Below are 25,844 nucleotides of genomic sequence, written 5' to 3'. Positions count from 1 at the left end.
GTTACCATGGCAATGCTTAATTATTCTAACTTATGCCGGTCTCTGAAATATCACAACAGCCATTTAAAATCGCCATTGATAGAAACGCGCAAACGATATGAATAAAACGCGCAAACCTAAACTTTCGCGAACAAGGACGATTTGCATATGTTAAAACGAGTCCGATAGATAAAAATGTAATGTAGGTGGTTTATGATCAGCTATTATATGAAAACCAAACGTGCATGTCTACTGAATTGATAGAAACCTATCGTGCGCCAAAAATATATCACGCTGATTATCGCTATTATATTGACTTGAACTTGTTCATAAAGTCACGCAGCAATTTTTTGGAAAATTAATTCATTGTTATAAAGATTCGCGAGAGTATGACAATGATTAAATTATGACTGAAGTGGCACACTGACCATTATTATTCTCCGTAGACCTCTGAATGAAGTCAGTCACTGTGGATTAACGCGAGGTTTGAGATTTTTGTTTACGCACGCGATCGTTTTGCCCTTCTCTCATCCGAACAAGCATTCGCATACGAGCAAGCCCGTTTACTGTAGCTTGAGTTGACTACCATCTAAATAATAGCCTTCACTGCGTACTGACAATTTACTCAGTTGCATTGCTCAAGTGAACGGTTTATCAAGCGCCTGGGTACGAGCCAGCCACTTCAACAAGCCTGCATGTCATAGGTATAAAACACGTAAGCCCTTGCGGACGGAAAAGCATCTAAATGCTTCGAATAACATTGGACTGGTCTTAGACTAGTCTGTCTTCGTACTGACGTGTCATGTGCACTCATGATCAACGAAACATACAGACACGTATCGCAACTTACAGTTTTCAAAAATTTATATAAGTTATTAAGCTCGAAATGCTGCCAGTTTGAGAAATTTTGTTTGTTCTTGTGGTATTAAAAAATTAGCGCCGTTTTCTCGCATCGCGGAACTAAACTACTCCCTTGTTACTTGTGTATTTTGACATCACTACTTTCGAATCAAATTCACGGAAAGACAAAATATAAATAGTTATTTCTATTTCGCGTTTTACGGAAAACCCGCATCGGCCCTTATCCCCCCCCCCACACACACACACACCTAAATTCTGCGATTTCGCATTGACAGTGTTAGTTCATCGGTATTTCTTATAATATATAGTCGAGATAGAAGCTTAGGCCTGGTTTAAACTGACAAATTTTCTGAGTGATCACAGTTGGCATTTTCAAACGGCAAATTTTAGTAAGTTTTAGAGGCGTTGGGTATACAAATATTCAAGGAACTAAAAAAGTGATTGACACTGAGTTATACTTCATCATGAAACTCGCCACAACTTGGAATTTATCAATACCGGAACACATGCAGGAACCTTGACAGCGTAAACCAGGCCTAGCAGTATATTGTATTCAAAACGTGGGATTAATTAATATGCTTTGATCCTATATAGCCCTTCAAAATCTTGTGTCGGTTGCCACCTTTATATCTAGTCACACCCCTTACTGTGGTACTCACCAGAAGGGAGATTTGCCGCGTCTATACAAGTCGTAGTTCCCGGTCGACATTCATGTGGCACACAGCATTTTTGCCTTGGACCACATTCATCATCGCTTGTACACGTATCTTCAGGTTCTCGACCACAAATTGGGGATGGAATAGGGCATGTACCTATCAGGTATTGAAAATTAAAGAACATGCTGTAAAAACCAAAGTATAACACAAGGGTCAGCATGAGCCACATTTTCGGGGCAATTTAAAACGAATCACGGCTTTTGTATTTGCCACCGGCAAATACGCTAGTTCGTCATTACTCATCACCGTCGCCATATTGTAAAAGAGAGATGGAGAGAGAGTTTGAGGAATACAGGGTAGGGTGTATAAAAAAACACCACTTTAATAATTCCCAGAGGCCTACGATCTTTCGTTACTGAATAGAAGCGAACATACGTATATTGTTGTTTGCAGTTTTTTTATACAAACTGTACAGGCAGGGTGATTAAAAAAGTGATGCCTTTCATACTCAAATTAGCCGCGATCTTTATATGACTGGCCTATTGTGACAATTCCCTGGTGTCCAACAGGACGTAGTTGATTATGCGAAAGCGTTTAAAGCAATTTAATTAACTCATTCAACGTGACGCGTGTGCTATAAAAACAATTTGATAAACGGTTTATTATTATTTACAGAGATTATAATAAAAAAATGTTTACAAGCTATACGCCACGTCCTTCAACATGATCACCACTTTTTCAGCACAAAATAAGAGTTGTTCGCCTGTGCATATCACGAAACACTCTCTGAATCATGTCAGGTCGCTGCCGTAATGTGTTGAATCCACTGATCAGTGGTTGAATCACGTATTACTAAATGAACCATTATGTGTTGCCAACAAGTAAAATGACTGACTATATAAAAAGTCGTCCAGTTCCATGCAAATTTCTACACTTTTATTATTTCTCGCAAGATTAGTTAGAATAACCTCCAAAGGGAGCACAATTAATATTTTAGATGAATTATTGTTCACTTATTTGACATGCTTCGTACACCCATGAGTTATTTAAGCAACTTCTGTTTAACTATGTGCCTAATTTGAATTTGAAAGGCATCACTTTTTTTTCTCACCCTCTACAACGGTCGGCAAACGCCTATAAAGTCCCGTACAGACGGGCAAATTTTCCTTGACAAGTCTTCCTTTCCAAGTTTTATTTGTTCGTGCATGTGTACGCGAAAAAATTGACAAGTTTTCCTTGACAAGGAGCTTGTTCAAAAGCTAGTCTGACATGTCAGCTTTTCAACGAGGAAAAATTCTCGCAAGGAAACTGCGCAACAATATCTTCGAGCCAAATGTGCGGGTTTGGGAAGTTTTATCATTTTTGTTTGTTTTGAGATCGGTCGTATACTCATTTTATCATGGTTCATATTGCCGTAAAATATACTCAACATATATATCATCTTTAAACTTGTCAAGAAAAATTTGTCAATTTTTTTACGTATATGAGCAAATAAAACTTGGAAAGGAAAACTTTTTCGCCATACACACAGGTCAAGAAAAATTGTGAAGGAAAACTTGCCCGTCTGTACGAGGCTTAACCCAAAGTGCTCATCAACATCGGCATTGATCCTCAAAGACAAAGCGAATGTAAATTATACATGGTTTAAGTGTACAGGGTGTCCCAAAAAAAAAGCAACCACTTAAATATGCAGAACATTAATACATCTCTAAAGCGCAATACAGGGTGTATCAAAAAAAAGGAGACCTTTAGAAATCAAGCTATTGTTAAAATTTGAATGCCTTTTTAATTGCATTTGCACATATGCTGAACCGTAGTGCGTGAAATATTGATGGCATGCATGCATACATTAGAAAATGAATTGACGTTTGTACACAAGATTGTCAGTTCGCGATATGCACAAGCGTACGGTAGTTTGTGTTGAGAGAAATGGAGGCAACGTTGGAGGTCATGGTCCATGACATTCAGTTCTTTTGATGTTCAATTTATCAGTAATTTTCATTCGGGATCGAAATGTCAAGTGAATCTGTGTCAGATCAAGTTGTAATTCATTCCTGACTCATGTAAACATTTTAATAGGCAGAGTTTGTAAAATGGGATGCTGAGCCATTCCGGATTCAAAGTCAATTCTAACTCATGTGAACAGCCCTAATGCTCGCACGCAGTGTTAAAAATTAATGAACAAATGATTTGTTCATGTTTTGAAGGAACAGCTAAAGCAATTTACCACGCATACTGTTATCGCTTTTGTGCTTAGTCGTTTGTGCTTAGTCATTTGAATATTTTTGGGTCGTTATTTTTCCATATGCTATTAAAGTTATTTTCAAATTCCCAGGAGCAGACAATCTTGTGTACAAATGTCAATTCATTTTCTAAAGGTCTCCTTTTTCTAATGTATGCATGCATGCCATCAATATTTCACGCACTACGGTTTAGCATATGTGCAAATGCAATTGAAAAAGCATTCAAATTTTAACAATAGCTTGATTTCTAAAGGTCTCCTTTTTTTTGATACACCCTGTACAGGGTTTCCAAAAAAAACGAAAACTATTGAAATCACTCATTGTTAAAATTTGAATGCCGTGTGTACGAATTTCAGCCCGTGGGGATTTAATGCAAGTTTAAAATGCTAAATGCTTTGTGTTGCTAGAGAAAGGGGACATGTCGAAGGTCATGGTCCTTTAAATATTGTTATTCATATTTGTAAATTGTAAATATTGTTAATAAATACCATTTTTGCATGCATCATTTGCATGCATCATATGCATGCATAAAAATGAGTATGGTAAACATTTATACACTTGTGGGTCCCAACAGAGTGCTTAAGCATTCAAACTCTAACAATTGCATTGTTATGGGTGATTTCAATAGTTTTCGTTTTTTTGGGGACACCCTGTAGATAAGCACCTCTGGGAATTGAAAATGGCTCTTAATCCTTCATTTACAATGCTATAAAAGTCATTTTAGCTGAACTATGGTGCAAACCCGAACAATATTAATATTCTTGCATATTTAAGTGGTTGCGTTTTTTTTGGGACACCCTGTATAAACGGCATAAACAATTGTAATTCACAAACCTTTTTTCTCACCTAACATGCATAATTTAACCTCATATAATTATCATCTGATTATCTGTTGTTTGAATCGCATTCAACGCAAGAAAAATACGACATTTAAACCAGGCCGAATTGTTATGCGTGATTTCTTTTCGGGGTTCTTTAATGTTCCATTTTGGAATTAAATGTTCTCCAGTTTGGGAGTTTGCTAATCGCTCGATAGAACTTTAGTCAACTGCGCCCTGTTGGACACAAGGGAATTGTCTAGTAATTTAAGTATTTGTCAATTATAAGTTCGCAGCAAATTTGCGTATGAAGAGGCATCAGAGTTTTTGTGCCTGGCGCACACTGGTGAAATTGGCACGTACACATACTTATCCCTCGTGAAAATTGTCACCTTTACTTATTCCTAGTCTGCGGGGACCAAATTGAGATATTATGTCATTCGTGCTCATTTTTACGACATGATTGACAGATTACTCAAATCTTCCCCGCAGACTAAGAACATGTGTAGGTGACAATTGTCATGAGTGACATGTGTGCTAAGTTCACATTTCACAGTGTGCGCCAGGCTTCACTTGAGTAGATCATTGGCACATTGGGTAGAGTAAAGGCGGCCTAGAGTAATCCAGAGTAGATTACCCCCCCATAGAACGGATTTAAACACGCAATGCGTTGATCCCACGCGGAACGTCAGGGATGCGTTCCTCCACGCGGAATAATGTGTGCACATGGATTAAGGCTGTTTTTCATTACATTCTTTGAAAATCTGCTCATGCGGACGTAGTGGAGAATCGGCTTTACGACCCTGTATACTTGCGTAGCGTACTAAATGGACGACTTGTGCATTAGATCAATTTCTTTAGAAAATTTGTACGACTTGCGCTTCAGAATATTTTCTAAAAAAACTAATGTAATGCTTGTAACTAATTTAGTTACACATTTCCGCACGTAATACAAACGTATACAAAACTTCGCATGGCTATATTATCCGTATTTTACAAAATTTCGCAGCCAAACTTTGTATTTGCTCTTTTCAGTTGTTGTTATTTTTTTTTCATCTTGTTACTTAGATCAAAAATTAGTCTAAAGCGCAAACGTGTGCGCACATGCTATTTTAGGACGTAATTAAGGATTCGCGAGAAAAATATTTTATTTCGTAATAATGAATTATTTTATATTCTTATTTATTTATTTTTAAATCTGTGTATAATAACTTGCCATCGCATATCTTTACTGTACACCGTCGTGAGTGGAAATGTCAATAGAGATTGAGTAGAAATGGCAATAGAGATAAATAATGATTTGTAAGAACATAATGTGCTTAGAAAATTACTATAACTCCTAATACTTGCAAAAATGTTATCAGTGAATAGGAAAGAAGGAAAATATTTAATTAATCATGAAGGATCAATAAATCAATTGAAATTCATATTCAACTCCTCAGTTCTGCTGTATGGGTTTGTGTGCATATAGCGTAATGTGTGAATGCAAAGTAGTTCAGTGGTTAAAGCTTTGCACAGACATCGCCCTGGTCGTAGGCTTGATTTGATTCCTGCCAGAGGCTGATCTATTGCTGAATTTTTCTTACTGACTGCTCTCCGTAAACCCTGTGATATGTCTTTACCTGTCACTCGATGCTAAGTTATTATGTCTATAATATGTATTTCTGTTTTGAAATGAATACAAAAGTTTACTTCCTGAAACTAGATAAATGTAGACTTATCACGCCTTAGATTCACTTGCGAGCAAACCAATCAAAAACAAATAAAACATTTAAACATTCTATACAGTTATAGAAACATGCTTTTCGACCAATCAGCACGCGGGTGCTATAATTTTATATTATAATACCTATATTTGTAAGGGTGCTAAAATTATAATAAATGTTATTGTACATTACTGACTGTATATGAAATGATTGAATATGAAATCAAAATAACGATTATAGTTAAAAAAATATAACGTTAAATGTTATATATCAAAACCACAATTAACCATTTTATAGAAAAAATGATAATATATGAGATATAATACCTGGCCTAAGTCGCGGACGTGTAAGTGTGAGTATAGCAAGGGTATGGCTTTTCAACTCATTACCACTCAAATCATGTACTGAACAAAAATATCGTCCAGCATCATTCCATACCAATTTTCTAATCGTCAATATATGTCCATATTGTTGAATATTTCCACCAGTTTTTAAAATATTCTTGGCCCCCAGAAAATTAGTTTTATAAAATTTATATGTGTCATTCTTGTTCTCGACGGGGCATGCGAAATTGTGGGATGAACCAACCTCACGAACCCTAAATACTAAAAAAATTATACACATAATATATGCATTCTATCAAGTGAAGATTTATTTTACCGAGATTATATTAATGTGGAGTATCCTAAAGCTGTGTAGTTGGATAGAAAACTCATATCAAGTGACCTTTCTCGCGACCAATATTACGACCAAAAATAGCATATATGCAAGCAGTGACGTAATTCCATGTGCGCAAATCATCAAAACAGTTTCCGTGTTTTGATGATTGAAAACCTCACTTTAATATTTGAAAACATCACTCAGCCTTTGCGTGCTGTAGCTAAAAGCCAAACCAAACAAGAAACAAATAAATTCTGGCATATATCCAATTCTATATGCATGAAAGCTAGAAAACCTCTCGCAAAGCGCTTTAGCTACGACCAATTCAATTGTGGTATAGTATACTTTCACTTCTCTCGTTTTGATCCATTCTTGAAAGTGCTGTCTTTGATGAAGTGTTGTAATAGGTTCAGTCTATAAGATACAATCTTATAGACACCTATTACAAATCAATAAAAACACTTATGATTAATTGATATGACCCCACTATGCTTATACTGTGCAACACATGGTGATGGTCTATCTTGTCGTAGCACGCTTACTGTTACCTAATGCATTTTGTCACATTCGACTTTTTTATATCTTGTAAAATTTGCAATAATTTTTAGAAAGGTATAACATGGATGCGCCTTAAATTATAAACCTTTACAAATCATGAGTTAATACAAATTACTGGAACCTAGTTGACAAAGTATCACAACTTTCAACAGCTTAAAACAGTTTACTCCACGCGGGACAAAAATATAACAGGATCTTTCAAACGAACTTTTTTTGCAGCTGTATGCCATACTATATAGCTGACTTTTTAGGGGTTGTAAATTGACCCACAGACTCGTCATTATTTAATTATTTAATTCAAGTGATATCACGTAACCTCGTTCTGCAAACTTAATGACAATAACAAAATCAGCTAACCGCGCAATTTGCTCCATTGTCGAACCTAGCTCGAAATCACACTCAATTTAAACACTAGACTCATAGTAGATTGTAGAATTTTTCATCTGGAAACGCTCGACCCCCATTTTTACCGGTGATGTGCGTTCGGAATGTGTTGATTTCGGTTAACGATCATGAACAAAAATTTTAACATTATAACCTCACAGGCTCACAGCGTATGTGATTCAAAAGGTTACCCGTAAAATGAGTAATTTAACAACAGTGATGGGCTCATATGCTTTAATTAACAACAAAATAGCACTCTATTTGCACATGCATGGTCTCCAATATGACGACACATCAGAACGAGGCAAAACTGACATCGCAAATTTCCGCCCGACGGACGCAAATTATTTCAAAATTAAAAGGCACAGCGTCAGTTATGCCAAGTTAACTATAAAACATCGATATGAATTCGGTTGAAAGATTAAACTGAACATCAGCGCACTCACCTTCAGAATGCGCTGGAAATATTTACATGAATATATAGGCTCCAAAATTTTCGCCAACGAACAATGGTCCTATTGTATCAAATTGCCTCAACCTCACGCATTTGATAGCAACGCAATTTTAGCAAACATTGAATGAGCGGTTAACGGTATGAGTATTTTCATTCCGTCTCCCTACTTGATTACTGAAAGAAATATAAACTCTAGTAATGGGAAAACTGTCAAATTTTTCGCAAATCCACGGGGGCCATAATTGCAATTCGTGTTTACATTGTACCTGCCCGGCAGTGATGAAAACTGTTCGCTCCTTGAAGCATTGGATAGAAATGCTTCAAATTCAATATTGTTATTTATTAATAATAGACGTGTTAGTTTACCTGGCCTTTGTGATACAATCTCCTGCCAAGTACTCACAAAAACTAGCAAACAAAGGCAGAGTCGAGTATACATTCTCAGTCTGGTCTAATATATCCCAGTATGTGGTTCCTGAAATGCGGAGTCTTCGCAAATAATAAGAGCCTGTAGCTTCTGTCCTTGTTAGGAACAGACCAATGACTCTCTCTTTCCTCGTGGACTGCCCCCACTTGTGCAAACCACAGAATGTTCGTGATCGCAAACCTGATCCCCTGAGAAGAGAGCACCTCAGGAACTGTTATCGGATCCAGTCAGGTGACTGCATGATCAACGCTCCTTTGAGGGGATTACTCTGGGATTACTGGCGAATAACTTAGCATAAAAGGCGGTGCTTGGTAGCTCTTAAGGTGGGTTCTCTAATATAAAATGTCAATTTTGAAGCTTATTGTAAAGAAACGTAGCGTGTATCATTGTCTCTGGGATCTCGGCTAGAACTAAACACTTTAAAATAAAGTAATACGCCACGTTTCATTTAGTTGCAAACTTGCAGTTGACGTGGAAAACAGGCCCCAGTTACACGGGCGATTTTTGTCGTCAATTTTCTTCTCTGTACGCTGTAAGTATATTTAACAGACTAGGTTACTTTACTTCGCCCAGCTTATACAACCGCGTACCTAAATTCAAAAAATAACATACGCTAGAAAGAGAAAATCACCGATGAAAATGGTCCGTGTAGCCGCAGCTTAATGAGTCTCAACAACTCCGTAGCCAGGGCCAGGAAATCAGTTTGGAGAATAAAATGGAGATGGGTGCGTGAAGTGAAAGTGAAGTCCTTGAGCAGCTACGGAGAAGGGGTGCAATTTGTAACCAAAAAAATTCTCTAAGAAAAATGAAAACGAACCAGTGGCGTAAAGAAGACGATAATTGGGGGGCACATAATATACTCATGTTGTGCAAGATTTTTTTTTTTCAAATCCATTGTTTTTACAGGTCTGTTAACATGAATATATGCCCCCCCCCTCAAAAAAAAATTATCGTCTCCCTTACGCCAATGAAACGAACTGGCCACGAACCCATTGTACCGATCATTTCATTTTTCCGTAGTTCAGCCATACAACGTTGTAAGGACAGTACAGACGAGACTGTGCATCTCTAGCTGGTTTATTACAAAAATTAGTTTAATTTAGTACACAAAAATACTACTATTAAACTAAAAACTTCAAAACGGTAAGAACATTTTTCAGTAACGCCGTAAAGAACACCCCGAATTTAGTACTAATCGAAAAGTTTGGTTGGGAACGTCGCTGATGGATGCGCAGAAATATATTATTATTGAGTCTCTATTTTAAAACACCCAGACTATTGAAACTATTAATATACTAACGGTAATAATTCGGGGTGTTCTTTACGGCGTTACTAAAAAATGTTCTTATTTTTGAAGTTTTTAGTTTAACACTAGTAACTAACTCTCCTTAGTTTGAAATGTTGAGAAATGAGAAGGTTTTTTGATCTATTTTAGGCGAAACACCTCTAGGCGGTGAAAAACCACATTTGATGCAAAATTGTTTGGAGAAGATGCTCCCTGGTTATAACACAGTTGATTATAAATATTTACCTCCTATCCTAAATCTAATACTAATCTTAAACTAATCTAGTCGTGTATTTAGGATTTACTGAACATGGATTATTCTACAACACTGACATTGAACAGGAAGTGACAAGGAAAAAATGGCGGCTGAAATGCTACAATAATGACACCTGCTTGAAATGGGATAACACTTGAATAAAACAAAATTCTCGTTGGTAATAATGATGGAAAGTGAATGGCACGTATCTGATAGCGATGAAGAACATGAAACAGGGCGTTATACACAATTTATGCTTTCAAATTTGAAAGGACTGAATTGTACATTATCAAATCAAGATAAAGGCGATGAGATTTTGAATTTAAGCTCTTCGAGTCATACTACCGACCAGTATATTCCAAAGAACTTGAATGCTTTATACACACAAATAGAAAATAACGGCTATATTGCTCTGCAGTGTAAGGGGTCAAAACGTAGACTGGAGTCAATAAAGGATGAAACCCACAGTGTAAACAATCATACCAATGCAACCACAAATTCCACGTGTATAGTTAACAACACCAACGAAAGTCCAGTTGTGGATCCCATTGAAGATGAAGCCTCATCAACTAATAAAAGGCGAGTATTTTTTATCACGAATGGTCAAAGTTTATAGTCTATTCAGCGGTCATTTCCGAATGCATATCATATAAATGTAAAATGTGTATACATAGTTACAACGCATAGTTACAAATTAGAAATAGGAGTATTTTGAATGTAGAATAAATGAGAAGAATTGAAATGATACAACCTTTTATAATGCAATTGATATACCATATGATCTATACAAACGCATGCTCTGCAAGTCTGCTCCATTATGTGTTGCTCCATTGAAAAGGTTGCAAAACAATTCATAGCCATCCCTAGATGGTTGTAGTGACAACTAAAAACATCTGGACATAAAGACTGTAATATGTGGGTGTAGGTGCATCTTGCCAGTGAACCTGTCAATATTGGAAGTATGATTTTTTATTTGTAGTGCTGTGAAGAAAAGTGAATTTGACTATGTTGAGGAGATGGATACTATGCCTGCAGTCAGGTTACCCAGACGAAAACAGAAATCTGAGCATAACAAATGTAATAAGTCAGTTTTATCAAGGGAGATATTTTATCTAGGGAGATAACATGGTGGCATAAAGAAAACAATGTGAATGATATATCTGACTATATGTTTCTGACATATGAGACATGTGATACTTTTATGCATCAAGAATTTTTAGACTGATGACAATGCATATTATGATATAGTAAATTTATATATAATTTACAGTAAGTTTCATGGCATTGCATTGATTGCATTTTATGGCATTAACATAGACTATACATAGCAAGATTGCTACTGTACTACAAGGTGATTGGTTAATACCATAGTCTATCAATCAGTATGGTATAATACAGTTTGCTGTAGTACAGTATGTATTTAGAGAGTATGGTTAATGAATGACATAGTTTGTTGTAACTACTAACTAGTATTGATACTCTCCATATAGATGGGAAGACGAAACGTGTTGGTAAGATGGAAAATGTCATCAATGATCTTAGTCGTTATAAAAGACTTAATGCGCAAGTCATGGCTGCAGATAGTACCAATTCTATGTCTCATTGATACTAGTAAAGGTAGTGTCTGAACCTACTGTGTACTATGTGAAGGTGGAGAACAAAAGCTATTATTTGCCAGAACATCACATTCAGAGGCATGGCGACCGGGGGAGGGGGGGGGGGGCGTGGTGAGATGTTTAAAATAGGCCGTTTCTAAAGATCTAGCCAGCTTAACTGAGATCATGACGTCATAAAGCGTCTCGACAAAGCTGAGTTATCATGTGCCTGGTGTTATTTGTCCTTATTCTTCCAACTAATAGTATAAAGGGTGAATAATTTAAATTCTAATATGCAGTTGGGAAAAAGATAAACGTGTTTTCACATAAATATAATAAAATTACTTGATATTTTCGAGTGTCAAAGTAATATGCAATGAAGAAAATGATAATTCAGTTTTGTCGAAGATTTAAAAGATTTAGCTTCTGATTGGTTGATTTTTATGCCCAGATCAGCTGGAGATGCTTGAAATATGAAAAAAATTCTTCCTTGTCACCAAGCATGTATCGCATCGAGTATATCCGTATGGGAAGGTCCGGGAGTAAAGTTATACCGTATTAATTCTTACATCATCTGTCAATCAGTCAAACACTTTCGCTAAAAACGTCGACGCGTACCCCGATGGAAAATGGGCATTTCCTTATCAAAAGTTGTCAAAATCACGTACACCCCCCGTTTCTGACTCGTTCGCCACGCCCCCGATGGTAGCATTGATCATCTTATGGTATTGCCATGGGCAACATCGTCTCTGAAAAATTTCTCTTTTTGCTGTGAATTTAATTCCCTGCATGAATATTTCTTTATTTTTGTAGATGATCATTCCCAACACAGTGCTACCGATCTCACAGGATTCCATAGAAATTCAACTGGAAATTAGGCAATTTTGAATGTCGCACACAAAATAATGTAGTGAATATGCTGAAGTAAATAGTACACTGGCTTTAAGCCCTAACTTTTATTGCAGGTTTTAGAATTAGAATTGATATAGTGTATATAAACAATTTTACGGTATTTTTTAGGACAAGCACATCACCTGAAAATATAAATGTTCGTGTAATATATAATTTCGATGGTATTTATTCATATATACATGTTAGGCCATTTACATTCAGGTTCGAAAGGCCATGCCCTGTTACAGTGGTGCAATTTTTCTTGCAAGTCTACTTTTAAAAGATTAATTTTAACAGAATAAGCGCCAAATTTACATCTCTCGAAAGTAGAATCGTATTGCAATTCTGATGAAAAATTGCGCCGTTTAACAGCCCTGTAACCGCACTTAACCCTTTCTAACCCTTTCTAGAAACTAAGAATTGCTGTGATGTGGCCCTTTTTAACCGATATAAAATATAGTTCCTTCTTTTACTACAAATCCATTATTTGTAACAAATTACTTTTATACTGCAACGTCTGCAGTATAGGCAGTATAGCCAAATATTGTAGAATACAGTACGTCACCGTAAGTCACAGAATCGGGCCTTTTGTATTTTGCTTTAGGGGACAGAATTTTTCATTTAAGTTGTAAGCATTGCCACTATTTATATCTGATATTGTATGTGCTATAAATAAGTCAAACACTTTTAGTAATAGCATTGTTTATAAATAAATCATTCGTTTAAACAATAAAGGGACTTCAAATATACTGAATTCTACTGTAAAACTGTTTATTTATCAAGGTCTAACAAAAACTATGTAATGTGATTTGTAGTTTTATACAGTTTTCGGCAACCCGTTCCCAGGGTATTCACTCTGCCCACACTGGAGCCAGATTTTGTGTCTGTGGTTGCCTCACTTTCTATTTCATTTGGCATTTGCACATTGTATTAAAATTTACCCAGCACATTAAAATAAACTGGTTTAGCAGGAAAACGCTAAGTCAATTCTAGTTTGTAAGCTGTGTTAAAAGCCGTTCACGTTTATTTCCTGCCTGTTTGAATGATTTGATTATTAAGAGTTCGCAAGCGCACTGCACGCCGTGCACGGCTAATTTGCGGCTAATTCTGTTACATATAGTTTCACTCGAGTAATAAACATGACCAAATCATTGATCAGTCCCGTCTTCCATTCAATAACTTGTGAAAGGAGGCTATTTTCAATCCAAAGTTGAAACAATACAAAAAAAAGAAAAGTCCCATTTAACATTCGATAGTATAAAAAACTTGAAGGTATCCGCCAAACAAAATAACATCGCAGATGCAATTGTACAAACATTCAACTTTATTCACTTGAAATCTCCACTAAACTAGATAATTCTTTCATCATATATTAATTTCAATAGTAAATCTGACAACACGTGAAACATACAGAATTATTCTAGATTACACATTCTAGATAATTGCCCGTAAGGAAGAGAAGCTATTAGCGTTTCTTAGACGTTTTCATTGAAAAAAATATGGGAAAATATGGAACAATGGATATATGCCAACAGCGAACTCGACAACAGGCTATTTTCTATTATGTAATTTGAATTCAAATCAACTGCCAATCAATTTAATTGTAGCATATAAAATTGACTATACATATTTCTATTTAATGTTTTCGTATATATGAAACTTAAAGGTCATGCATGCAAATTGAAGGTTACAAAATTCGGCATGACAAAAATTTGCTTTAATTAAAACTGAAACCCTAAATTAATTATCGAACCACTCCCCGGCAAGCAAGGAAGGTCAGTTAGGGTTTCAAAAAATTGAAAATTCTAAATTTCATTTTGAACTCTTTCTATAAAAACAGGATAAGATGACTTGCGGTTCTCTTTCTAATCATACGCAAAATTATACGCGCGCCCAATCGTTTCGCACAACGAAGCAATCGTGACCATAGAACAAGAGTAAATCTTGCTAAAACAGCACTAAATTGTTCTGCATGCCATTCTGTAAAAAGAAACATGTCAATCAAGATAAAATAAAAAAAATTATAAATAATATAATAGTCATACATTATTTATGACATAGAAATAATTTTCCGTGTTTCTATACTGTTTTAGTATACACCCGACTATTGTCTATTACAAATCCTATATTCTGATTAGCTACTCAACCATTGTCTATTCGTGATGGTGAACGTTTGGGAAATTGGGTCATGCACAAATTACTGTATGTGCTTTCGAGAGGGTGGGGGGAAATGGGTAATTTACCCCGGGGTTTATTGAGGGCACAAAGTGTTACTGAAAACAAACTTATACAATTACAGGGAGCTTATTCCCAAATGGTTTGCTACTGTCACAAACTGGAAGCTAACATTCAGTCAGTATACATTATTTCATCCTTGTTTTTCATTCAGTGATGCATATATGATGTGGTGTGAATGATGGATAAATGTTGCGACTGGTTTTGTAAACTGTATAAGTAATGTATATAGTGTGTGGATATACTATTTTATCTACTGCCTGAAATATAAAAAGTAAACGTATCAACGTTTCCACCACCAAAAGACGTTCTTATAGAAAGTCATACGAAGGCCCTTGCTATGCCTTGGTCTTTAGATTGAAAAATCGATGGTTTTCTTGTATAATATTTTATAATATTTTAAATGGTAAATATATTTAGTTCTTTCTACATTTCAGCTATTTACTTATGCTCAAATGCTTCACGCTGCTACTGCTGTTTTACTGATAGTGTATCAAACAACGACAACTTACTTGCACCTCTTGCAGTCCTTGCGGATTATTTGCTGCTTCAGCATGTGTATTTAGTCCAGGTGCACCATTCATTTGTTCAGCTAAAAGAATTCCAAAGCATATTAATTTCCACCAAGTTCGGTTCGGTGCTGCATTGCGTTCTGTGACGCAGACCAACTATGGTAATATACTGTAGTGAGTGTCGTGAGTAGTATACTTAGAACGGAATTCATATCACGCAGCGCTTGATTTAACATGTAATACGCCTAAAACCCCACTTGCATGTACTTTTCTAAACAACTCCACACCCCTAAATTCGATTCTACGTTGTAAATAGAAAGTGTTTATTTTTCTAAATAGCGTTATAATCCAACCCACCTTTCCTAACATAGGGCGCTTTCCTTTAGACGGCCAAAATTGTCAGACCGGTCATATTTTGAAATGAAATAGAGTATTTCGTTAAGAACACAGCAGTGAAATTGCATTTCCCGTGCTAGGCAGATGTAAATAACAATGTACTGGGATGCAGAGCTTTTGAAACACTCTAACACCAGTAATCTGTCTGTACTGAAATAGAACAGGACCGGTCTGGCCGTTTTTACCGTGTAATAGTAAGCGCCCATAATGTAACTAGAAAAAAATTCCAGGTGCTTGTCTTAATAGTGATGTTAGTATGTTTTTTTGTGGTGTGACCAAACTTCAACTATACTATAATTTTTGTATTTATAAAGTATATTTCCTTCAATCATTACATTTGATTGAATAAGGTTGTTTCTCGTGCTGAAAAAAATGTAGTTTGTGTACCTCCTGGAACTGAACTTCTATTTTTTTCCTTGATACTTTGTTTCGTCGGAGGCGGTGGTAATAATCCTGCCGATGCTGCCGCAGGTCGTGGACGAGACACGGATGCCAACTGGGCTGGCTGGCTTTGCGCCTGATCAAATGCCGGAATATTTGCTTGAACCGGGGCTTGTTGTTGATCAAACGAGGAAAAGTTTGGTTGTGGCGGTGGAGGTTCCTGAGCGCCGTTGATCTGAGCTAATGGATCGAATATATCATCTCCCAGGCTTTGAGAGTTATTTGAAGCCTGTTGCGGTTCACTGCCGAATATATCAAGCAGATCACCTCCTGCATGATTGTTATTGGATACTGCCTGAGGCTCTGTTGGGCCTGGGACTGCAAAAGGGTTGACACCAGTAACGGGGACACCGGGGGGTAAAGGTCTGGGATCATTTTGGAAAGGTGGGGGGCTTTGAATGTCGAACGGCGAAGATTCAAAGGCCGATACGGAACTTTCAGCAAACGGATCAAATGGTTGCTGCGCTGGTGGTTGAGACACATTTGTCTGCACATTGCTCTGTAGTATAAAGATCACAATGTTTACATCCACCGAATAAAGGTGCGATCTTCACAGTACTTTCTAGACTCTAGGAGCACGCAGTTTGCTGCATTATGAGACATTATAAAAATAAGATATCTACAGATACCTACAGACTTTTCGTATGGAATTAAGTAAGGAATGTTACTACACGGAAGCTCAAAGCTGATTTTCTTTCTATTTACTTGTTTATTTAACATCATTTTTCGCAATCTTTTAGCTTTACTTAAAAAAATTGATCACGCAGGTACGCCAATACAGTTATATAGCTAGCTACTGTAAATGTGAACTCTCAGGCGTCCCCAAGAGCAAAAAAATGGAGTAGATAGAACAGCAATGGTTTGGGAGAACGATCGATTGTACCAACTACCATAGAAATGACTGGTGAAGATTTTGATCGATCACGAGCAGTAGTAGGTTGGCGAGCAATTTTCTTACCTGATTAGCGGGAGCAGCTGCGACAGAAGCCAATGATGGGGGAGCGGCTTGTTTCTGATTCATTTTCTCCATTTCTTCGAGTTTCTTTCTTAAAACTTCGTTTTCTTTTTCCGCATTTTGTACACGTTGCTTCATTTGACTCACGTCTTTTCCGGTTTCGGCTTGATTCGCTTTGTATCGCTTGTATGCCAATTCAAATGCCTGCCCTACTGCCAGGGTTAGTTCCTCAGCCTAAAAACGTTTATGTACATGTAACTACTGTAACTTCATTCTTCCAATCAGTCCAAGGTATTTATTTATTTTATAATTTTGTGAACAGAGAAAATACTGCATATAAACGAACTTACATTTTTTTCACACTCAAGGATGTAGCACTGGTGTTGCGAAGTTTCCTTGTCTCTGGCAATAAAACCAAACAATTTTTTGCTTGTTTTATCATCAGCACAATACGAGACCCTTTGCAATGGAAAGCTGTAAAGAGTTGTCTAACAAAGAGAAAAAATATGAAGAATTTAATTCATTCCTCACCCTTTCAAACCCCCTTCCCCATTCATTTTTAAAAATGTAATGCACATAACATATGCTGAGAATATGTATAAAATGAAAACTTGGCAATGTTTATAAAGAATAATCAGAACAGTATAACATAAAATGTAGAGAATACATTCCATCCTAATATAAAATGAAATTGTGCTCTATGTAACATAAATGATTGAATGAAGTCAAATGGTAGGAATCAAACCTACACCTCTGTGGATTCTGGAGTACTGTTTAATATATATTTATTCATATGAGAGAAAGGAAGACACCCCAATAAGCAATTCACTCGAATTAAGTGCTTGTTTAACTAGTATTCGAAGGTCACTAGATTAAAGTCTATAGATAATTTGAACATACTTTAGATTTTAAGTCTGTCAGAATCAGGTTTTGGGTAGAAATACACAATTCCACTTTCTTAAGTTTGCTTGCTTTTAAACCTTCCTCACTTTTCTTGATATCATTGGCAAACTTAAATGAAAAGAACAGTGGAAATTAAGAAAAAATTAAAATGACCTTTTTAACAAATGCACTTATGATTTATGCCTGAACATGTTTTCAAGACACTCTTTACAGCCGCTCTTTTACTAAATACAAATTAAGGAGGCTCCTTTGTTAGTGTCAGCTTACTTGAATATCAGAAATTCCATTAAAACATGCTATCTTTATCAGTTCAAATTGTAAACACATTATGATTTACCTGTAACTTCTTTATTGATTCCTTTATTAATTCTGAGCCTTTGGACTGAGTAACAGGTGTGCTACCCCAAAACTGTATAAAAGTGAAATGGATGCTAGTTTTTCTAAACAATTCTAGAATTTACATGGTAATTTCCTTGTATTCTTGTATTTCTATGGGAAACTTTTGGAATTAGGAGGAACTGCAGTGCACTCTTAAATAATTTTGTAGGGCAAATATACAATGGAAGACAATATTCTACGCAATCAACTTTCACACTGTCAAAAGATAAAATGTTTCTATTCAAATTAATAGGGTTAATCCAAGTTTTACTGAATATACTTATACCTGGTGTATTTTGACAATCATGCATTATTTTACCTAATGCATTTACCTAATGGACAAGTGATCATTTTTGGAAGAATTCAAAAGATTGGGGGGAGGGGTTTTAGCCTTTTAGGGGCCATTTCAAGAAGTGTGCAATTAAAAATATTAGGGTATGGTTAATTGAGATGTTTAAATATAAATTTCCAAGTGAATTAGGTATAAATATTGAAACCTGAAAAACAAGAATATTACACAAATCTCACACAGTGAATCTTCTATGATATTTCTTGATACAATAAGAAAATAAAGCTATTAACAAATTAATAGACAAGATCGAATCGATTATGAAAGGTGTGAAGATAGATTGAATGCAAATTAAGAGAAAACTGCGACAGCGATGTTTGCTTTTTCTGTTTGCCAAGCATTGACTAATCAATACCGTTTTCACATTATAGCACACATTACAGAATAACAAACGCCAAGTATCTAAACTTTGGAATTTGCGAATATCTGCAGCTGGCATTCCCAAGGTATGCGAACAATTGGCCTAAACTAGGGACAATAGAAATCGCTTACGCAACTTCCCGATGAGGAGAACTATAAATAAAGCAAATAAAACAAGCTTCATGCATATATGTGCATAGTTGAATCACCGACAATCGTATATCGATGATTTACGCTTTATACGATTTTGCTCAGTGTCATAGATATTCGCAATGAACAAGACAAACTACACAGATCTATAGCTTCGGCTTCTTTGCATTATATTGGCTTTTATATAACATTTCCCATACTGTAGAATAAATGCCCAAATATTTAAGATATTTTGAGATATAACATATAAAAGTCAACACAGACGGACCTTGCAATTATAGCTCACTTTCCCCTTTTCTACGGCATCATCTGAATGTCGCCACTTCGGATCTAAAACGAACAAAAAGCGAATGTTTTCCCGTTTTATGTCGAATGCGCTCCACTTGACCACAACAGACTCGTGTACGAATAACGCATTTTTTAACTACTAATCTCTTTCGAAATATTCTTAGTTCCTTTCTTATACATACCTGGCTGTTCGTTCTTCTTTTTGCCTATTTTAGCACGTTGCATGGCCTATTTTTCTCAAATTATGCCACAAAAATTGAAACGAGTTAACTTTCCTCTGCTTTGCCAGATGAAGGTTTCGCGTGGACTGCACGCAACCAGCACGCTAGGAGCCTACAGGACATAGGACGATATTTTCGTGGGCGGTTCAAAAGTCAACAAGTAATTTTTGCAGTAAATAAGAAGATACCTTTCTATTGTAAACTCTATATTTCAATTTTCACAGACAATTCGACTGGCGGAAGCTTGCGAGTTTCCTTACCGAACTTCTTTTGAAATACTACGTAACTATTGTTTGTTCCTACTACCAGGTTCCCACTGGTGCATATCGAAAGATAAACCATCTTTAGAAATTATTCTATAATTTTACAAAATACTCATTACTCAGTGGGTGCCTGCTGTTATAGCATAAACCAGAAGTCAGATTCATCAACTTTACTAAGTTGTACACGTGGGAAAAAGCGGAACTTATTGTTCCTAAACATTTTAATTTTTCGATTTCAATTATTAAAAACTTGGTTACCCAACCCAGTACCGGCAGACGCAACCTCGAATAACGGTATCGTTTTTTACCAGCAACAATAGTTATAGCCTGAGTTGCAGCCACCACCACTTGTACTTATGGTTCATTTACTTGTATAAAACCTGTTGGTTCTACAAATCAAGCCCCGTTTACACTACACTCAATTTATCGGCGCGGCACGGCTAAATTTTATTAGTGTTATTTATTTAGGATCCTGAATCAGGATACTAAAACAAAGGCCGAGCACAGATGAAATGGGAAGGGGTTTTAACCGTGCTGTGCCAATAAATCGAGTGTAGTGTAAACGGGACTTCACGGTGCCCACAATGACACCAACATTGTTAGTAACAATGTTGGTGTCATTGTGGGCACCGTCAGAACAAATTTGGTCAAAATATCTGGAGACCCCCGCAAATACCGTAAAGCAAGCATAGATTGTAAGAATGCAATATAGCTTGTTTTATAAGTACATTTAAAACAATGAGCATCAGAACTACAATGTGGAAGATGTACCAAGTTGGGTTGGGTTGATGACATGGTGTTTTTGCTGACGTAAAATAACTTTTTAACGATTTGATATAAAAAAGATAACGATTTTTTACAAAATACGTGCGTCGAACGGTACAAAGAACGTGTGATTCTATTAGTATCAAGCTACGCGGAATTCGTAACGTCTATAAACGACAAAAAAGGTGTTATACTTGTATCCAGCTTCGGTAGGTGATAAAATCGAACGAAGATATTCTTTATCGTAATATATCTTCAATGAATCAACAACTAATAAGCTATAGCGCTTCCCACTCCAAGTTTTCGTACTCACGCATGACGCATTCACTCGGAAGTCTCAGTTTAGGATTAAAAAATGGTAAGTGTTCTCATTTTATGTATACGTGCCTTAACTTCATCAATTTTTAGATGTGCTAAAAAAATAGGGGGAATGGCTAGAATGAATCGTATGGTAATTTAATGGTATCAAACTTTGACACAAAAGAATCTTACGAATTATGAAGAGGCATAACGAAGAACCTTGCGAGCGAGAGAGATCAGGGTTTTGTACGACTGACTGTACCCCACGCCAACTAACATGCAACCCAACAATATGAACAACATAATAACGTTTTACGAAAAAAAAATTAGTAGCTTTTAAATTTACAAAGGCATTCCCTAAAATATTGTTTACAACGCTGCAAGTTCAGAATTTCAATCTTGAACCAACACGTTGCCGAGAGTCTCCGATGTCACATCGTTAGTTCCTACAGAATACATGTAATAAGTTTGCTTGATATAAATACAATATATAATTTTATATTATTCACATTATACAAACCATTATAGCATTGACAATATCGTTGGCATTGTTTTTCAAAGCCTTCACAGCCTAAAATTGGAAAAACGAATAGTTTTGCCATATCTTTTCATACAAATGTATCTAAAATTCAACTAGCCAGAGGGCGGTCTATTTAAACGGTGTTAAACGAAAATTATATAATTTCATAGTGGAATACTGCATTTTAATCTTGTGTACATCATTCTTACAGATACATAGGCCAAGGCCTAGCGCATAGGTCGTATCTTGGTCGCACCTAATTCAATTGAAAAGGACCTATAAACTAGGCCTTATATTATGAGTTGGAATGTGGGTTATTCCTTTAGATTTACTTACCTTTGATCGGGATACGTTTGCTTGTTGCATTACTAATTCAATATCCTTCGACTCTACACCTGACTCATCAACCTAGGAATAAGAATTGAATTTTTAGAATTCACATACGCAACATATTACCATCGTAGATGGGCTCTCGTATCCTATATTGTATAAACTTCCACATCAATTTATTTACCTCTTCATCATCACTCTCTTCCTGTTCAACAGATTCTTTCACTTCACTGATTTCTGACATTAGTTTTTCTGTTGCTTCAAATTTCTTTGCAGCCTAGATTTCATGCAAAGATTTGAATTTAAATCTAGAGCTATAAAAGGGTAATGGAACTGGATAACATGCTGTGTGTGCTCTCATATCTCATAATCTTACATTCATTGGGCCTCTTCCTGTTATACAAACTGAGAGCTGGGGAGGGTGACATATTAAAAAACATACACATTTGCAGTAGACAAGGGTAAGTTTGTAGCAAACAGTGCACAACAGGACTTCCCTCAATGTGTTGGTTTTAATCATCAAGCACATAAAAAGGAAAGCGAAGTTCAGTTTGGAACACCTTACCCTCATTTGTTCTGTCTGACTAAGATCTTCAATCTAAATAATTGCATACAAAAAGGTCAACAGTTAGTTTTAGGTCAAACACGAACTAAAATTCTACAGTCACACAAAACTATACTGTGCACAGATGCTATTATGTTTATTTTAATCATACATAAAACATTTATATAAAAGTCTGGTAAATGTAGATCACATCAATTACAACTTAAAATAAATCCAATAACTACTGTCCCTATGTGATGTATTATGAAGCTTATGAAAAATTTAATCTTGAATTCATTTCACATTTGTAAAACATAAAAATATTTGAAGAAATATCACTGGTAATATATACCTTGGCTTCACCAAATACAATATATGTATCACCATTTGGATTTTTGTAAACATCAGGTTTTGCAATCACAAATAAGATATTTTTTGATTTTCGGATTGCAACTCGATTTACACCAGTGATAGCTTTCAGGCCAAGTTTCTGAACAGCTTTACGAGCTTTTTTCTCACTACGACTTTGCCTTGCTTTGCTAATGGATTCTTCTGGGACACCAGCAGCAGCAGCTACTTCACTGACACTTTGACTTACACCTTGGGCCTCCTCTAACTCGGGAATGTCATCATCACTGTCACTTTCAGTCCCTGAACCTGAGATTAACAATGCAACACAAAAATCCTTCAAAACCAAAATCCCTTAAACCGACAAAAAAACTAAAAGTTTTTACCATATTCGCTGATATGGTTTAAAATGATTTGCAACCCAGGGTATGCTAATTAACTACATATATACATTATGTGCTCTCATATCTCATAATCTGATTATCATAGGGCCATTTTTATACAATGTGCACTATAAACTCGGGGAGGGTGACACATTACAAGACACAAAATTACTTGAGACACAAAGGATAGAGCAATAATGCAACATAATATAACTCCCCTCACACAACAGTTTTAATCATCGAGCACTTTCTAAGTCCTTAAAAGAAGGATTTGTAAAAAAAATGTACACAGGGGATGTGTGCCTGAGGACGACTACAATACAATTGCTGTAAACCTTTTCTTTTCAGCCTCAAAAACTGACTTAGAGACATGTTATTTTTCTGCTGAACATGTCACTCCTAAGTCCTAATATCATAGAATACAGTGCAACATTATGTGAGAAATTTACAAGATGTAAATCATGTTCAATCATCTGATTTGATGACCTAGTCACCAAGCAGCCAAATAGGATTGTCAAACTAAACGGATTGTGTTAGTAAACGTAAACATGAGGTCTCAAAGCATTGTTTAACTTTATTTAGGGAGGTGATGTTTTGCTAAAAAATGTCTAACTGGGAACAAGGACTTGCAATGCATACTGGTCATGGTATTGATGTGATGGTAAGGTCTAAGGCTGATATTTTGCCAATCTTGAAAAAACTTTTAGGTTAAAAAAATGAGAGGACCAATATAATTATTACTGGGCTTTATCAACACAAGTCTTACTAATCCAATAAACAAAAGGTGAAAAATTTTTATGTCTCTATGTCTCTATCTCACCAAGGATTTGTTTGGGAGTTTTTCAATGAAAAAGCCAAGGTTACTGTCTGATGTTCATTAGAAATCAGGTTCCATTGCTCGATACACAAACCCCACATTGCTTGTGGCAAAGCTGGGTAAACCTTTGCAAATGGCCCCATATTTTTATCGATTCTAATGACTGTTTTGCCAATAATTAAAGATAGTTTTCCTTATATATCTCTAAGAATGAGTGCCGTTTACAAGAATTAAGTGAATCAATTTAAAGAGTCTCAAATATGAAATATGAACACGTTAAGGTTACGTTTTATGTTTATGATAAATTTAAAAATAAGGCGTCACCTTCGTTCTCTTCAGCAGTAGGTTTTTCCACGGCTGGCGCTGTCATTCTTTAGTCTGTTCTGTTAAAAAATTATCTTTTAACAGGCTTCCACAAATTAAAATAAGTATTTTAAAGTATTTAATATAGGCTGCTGTTACGAATATATGAATATAAAACGATAAAAGACAGTACTAACCTTCGATTGGCAAGGATTACAGACCACCAGTTAATATTTCTGGTAGTCAATTTCGGCACAGAAAGAAAAAGGAACATTATCACGTTGAGGAACGTGTTCGAAAATGATTGTCAGCGGCCTCCCTGCTGTTCACGTTAATACTTTATGTTCTTCATGTTTCGTTCACACGGCCCCCGCCCCTTCAATGGTTCAAGGATTCTAGCAGGTAACCAGGTTCTATTAAATGACAATGAGTGTAATACATAATTCAATCTTCAATCATGCATCATTTATTACACACACTGTGATTGAACAATATGATTGCACTTTACCAGGCCCGTGGGCCGTGGAAGAGTTAAAGGAATAAAAACACACATCTTTGTATAATTGGGTTTTTAACAACGAGTTCAGAAACAACGAAGCAACGCAAACATCGAACTGACTTATATATATTATAAGATTAATCAAATACATGACATGCTTGTACTAACTCAACGTAATCAGTCTTCATTCAACACGGCAGTTCGCAGATTTCCACTGATGCGTTTTTCATACGCACGTACACGCACGTGAAAGTCTAAATCCTTATACATGTTACCTTTGAAAAAACTAAGTGACTAAATCGGAGGAACTTAGTTTTCTGCATATTTTAGTATGCATTAGTTGACCTAGATGTTAAGTAATAAAAACTTAAAAGCATTTAAAATTTTCCGTACGTGTACATGCGTATAAAAAACGCGTAAATGCCTTTACTCTTAGATTGGCCGTATTAGCATTTACGCTAAAAACAGATATTTCATCGGAGTTTGTGCCTTTGATTAAATCAAATTCATGACCGGGATGAACTTCTAATTTCCAAACCAAGTAACAAATTTTACATCACCGTCAAACTAACTCCAGATCAAATATCTGCGTCAACAATCAGCATCATATAATAAATTAACCATGCATAGTCTACAGGGTGAGTCAAAAAAAAGTGACACCTTTGAAATTCAAATTAGCCGCATAGCGGCTGTAATGTGACAGAAGTTGCCTTAAATGTTTCATGGGTATACGAAGCATATCATATTAATTAACCTAAAACATAAAGTTTGTTCCCATTGGGAGTTAAAATGCATTCTAAGCTCTGTAAAT

At 36.0% G+C, this 25,844-nt stretch overlaps 4 protein-coding genes across 4 annotated transcripts in view; 1 reads left to right on the top strand and 3 right to left on the bottom strand.

Moving 5' to 3' along the window:
- The window catches only part of LOC114522606 (collagen alpha-1(I) chain-like), a 30,211-nt gene extending 21,257 nt beyond the window's left edge, over positions 1-8,954 (bottom strand). Inside the window, exons 1-2 of the mRNA XM_028543345.1 lie at positions 8,686-8,954; positions 1,500-1,652 (exon numbers count right to left, since the gene is read on the bottom strand). Coding sequence (XP_028399146.1) covers positions 1,500-1,652; positions 8,686-8,758 — 226 coding nt within the window. The 5' untranslated portion in view covers positions 8,759-8,954. The remainder of the gene's footprint in view (positions 1-1,499; positions 1,653-8,685) is intronic.
- Positions 8,955-10,388: 1,434 nt separating this feature from the next.
- Positions 10,389-13,508, top strand: LOC114516630. The gene is made up of 4 exons (XM_028536160.1): positions 10,389-10,866; positions 11,267-11,364; positions 11,778-11,904; positions 12,696-13,508. The coding sequence occupies exons 1-3, from the start codon at positions 10,472-10,474 to the stop codon at positions 11,891-11,893; spliced, it is 609 nt and encodes a 202-aa protein (XP_028391961.1). The 5' UTR covers positions 10,389-10,471; the 3' UTR covers positions 11,894-11,904; positions 12,696-13,508.
- A 575-nt stretch (positions 13,509-14,083) lies between these two features.
- LOC114521712 (PTB domain-containing engulfment adapter protein 1-like) lies at positions 14,084-20,209 on the bottom strand. Its single transcript, XM_028542236.1, has 10 exons — positions 20,150-20,209; positions 19,923-20,073; positions 19,721-19,782; positions 18,553-18,624; positions 18,213-18,323; positions 17,663-17,800; positions 17,316-17,546; positions 16,304-16,856; positions 15,521-15,600; positions 14,084-14,753 (listed from the first exon to the last, which is right to left on the bottom strand). The coding sequence occupies exons 2-10, from the start codon at positions 19,963-19,965 to the stop codon at positions 14,721-14,723; spliced, it is 1,323 nt and encodes a 440-aa protein (XP_028398037.1). The 5' UTR covers positions 19,966-20,073; positions 20,150-20,209; the 3' UTR covers positions 14,084-14,720.
- A 1,385-nt stretch (positions 20,210-21,594) lies between these two features.
- LOC114520957 (nascent polypeptide-associated complex subunit alpha-like) lies at positions 21,595-24,837 on the bottom strand. The gene is made up of 8 exons (XM_028541355.1): positions 24,732-24,837; positions 24,556-24,614; positions 23,036-23,340; positions 22,705-22,737; positions 22,324-22,416; positions 22,146-22,217; positions 21,810-21,860; positions 21,595-21,735 (listed from the first exon to the last, which is right to left on the bottom strand). The coding sequence occupies exons 2-8, from the start codon at positions 24,599-24,601 to the stop codon at positions 21,721-21,723; spliced, it is 615 nt and encodes a 204-aa protein (XP_028397156.1). The 5' UTR covers positions 24,602-24,614; positions 24,732-24,837; the 3' UTR covers positions 21,595-21,720.
- Between the last annotated feature and the right edge of the window lie 1,007 nt (positions 24,838-25,844).

This window comes from Dendronephthya gigantea, unplaced genomic scaffold (genome assembly GCF_004324835.1).
Source record: "Dendronephthya gigantea isolate DGI-Jeju-01 unplaced genomic scaffold, DenGig_1.0 000000F, whole genome shotgun sequence".
Taxonomy (NCBI): domain Eukaryota; kingdom Metazoa; phylum Cnidaria; class Anthozoa; order Malacalcyonacea; family Nephtheidae; genus Dendronephthya; species Dendronephthya gigantea.
Note: the sequence above shows the minus strand (reverse complement) of the source record. Positions and strands in the feature narration are given on the sequence as shown.

Bases quoted from the DNA above. Each gene is read 5' to 3' on its own strand.
- LOC114516630 (XM_028536160.1), top strand. From the start codon at position 10,472: ATGATGGAAAGTGAATGGCACGTATCTGATAGCGATGAAGAACATGAA. The intron at 10,867-11,266 runs GCGAGTATTTTT...TTTTATTTGTAG, and splicing joins GCCTCATCAACTAATAAAAG to TGCTGTGAAGAAAAGTGAAT. The intron at 11,365-11,777 runs GTAATAAGTCAG...CTCTCCATATAG, and splicing joins GAAATCTGAGCATAACAAAT to ATGGGAAGACGAAACGTGTT.
- LOC114521712 (XM_028542236.1), bottom strand. From the start codon at position 19,965: ATGCAACGTGCTAAAATAGGCAAAAAGAAGAACGAACAGCCAG. The intron at 17,547-17,662 runs GTAAGTTCGTTT...AAACGTTTTTAG, and splicing joins TCCTTGAGTGTGAAAAAAAT to GCTGAGGAACTAACCCTGGC. The intron at 14,754-15,520 runs GTAAGTTGTCGT...TTCTTTTTACAG, and splicing joins AAGGACTGCAAGAGGTGCAA to AATGGCATGCAGAACAATTT.
- LOC114520957 (XM_028541355.1), bottom strand. From the start codon at position 24,601: ATGACAGCGCCAGCCGTGGAAAAACCTACTGCTGAAGAGAACGAAG. The intron at 22,738-23,035 runs GTATATATTACC...GCAATTATTTAG, and splicing joins TTGTATTTGGTGAAGCCAAG to ATTGAAGATCTTAGTCAGAC. The intron at 21,861-22,145 runs GTAAGTAAATCT...TTCCAATTTTAG, and splicing joins CAAACGTATCCCGATCAAAG to GCTGTGAAGGCTTTGAAAAA.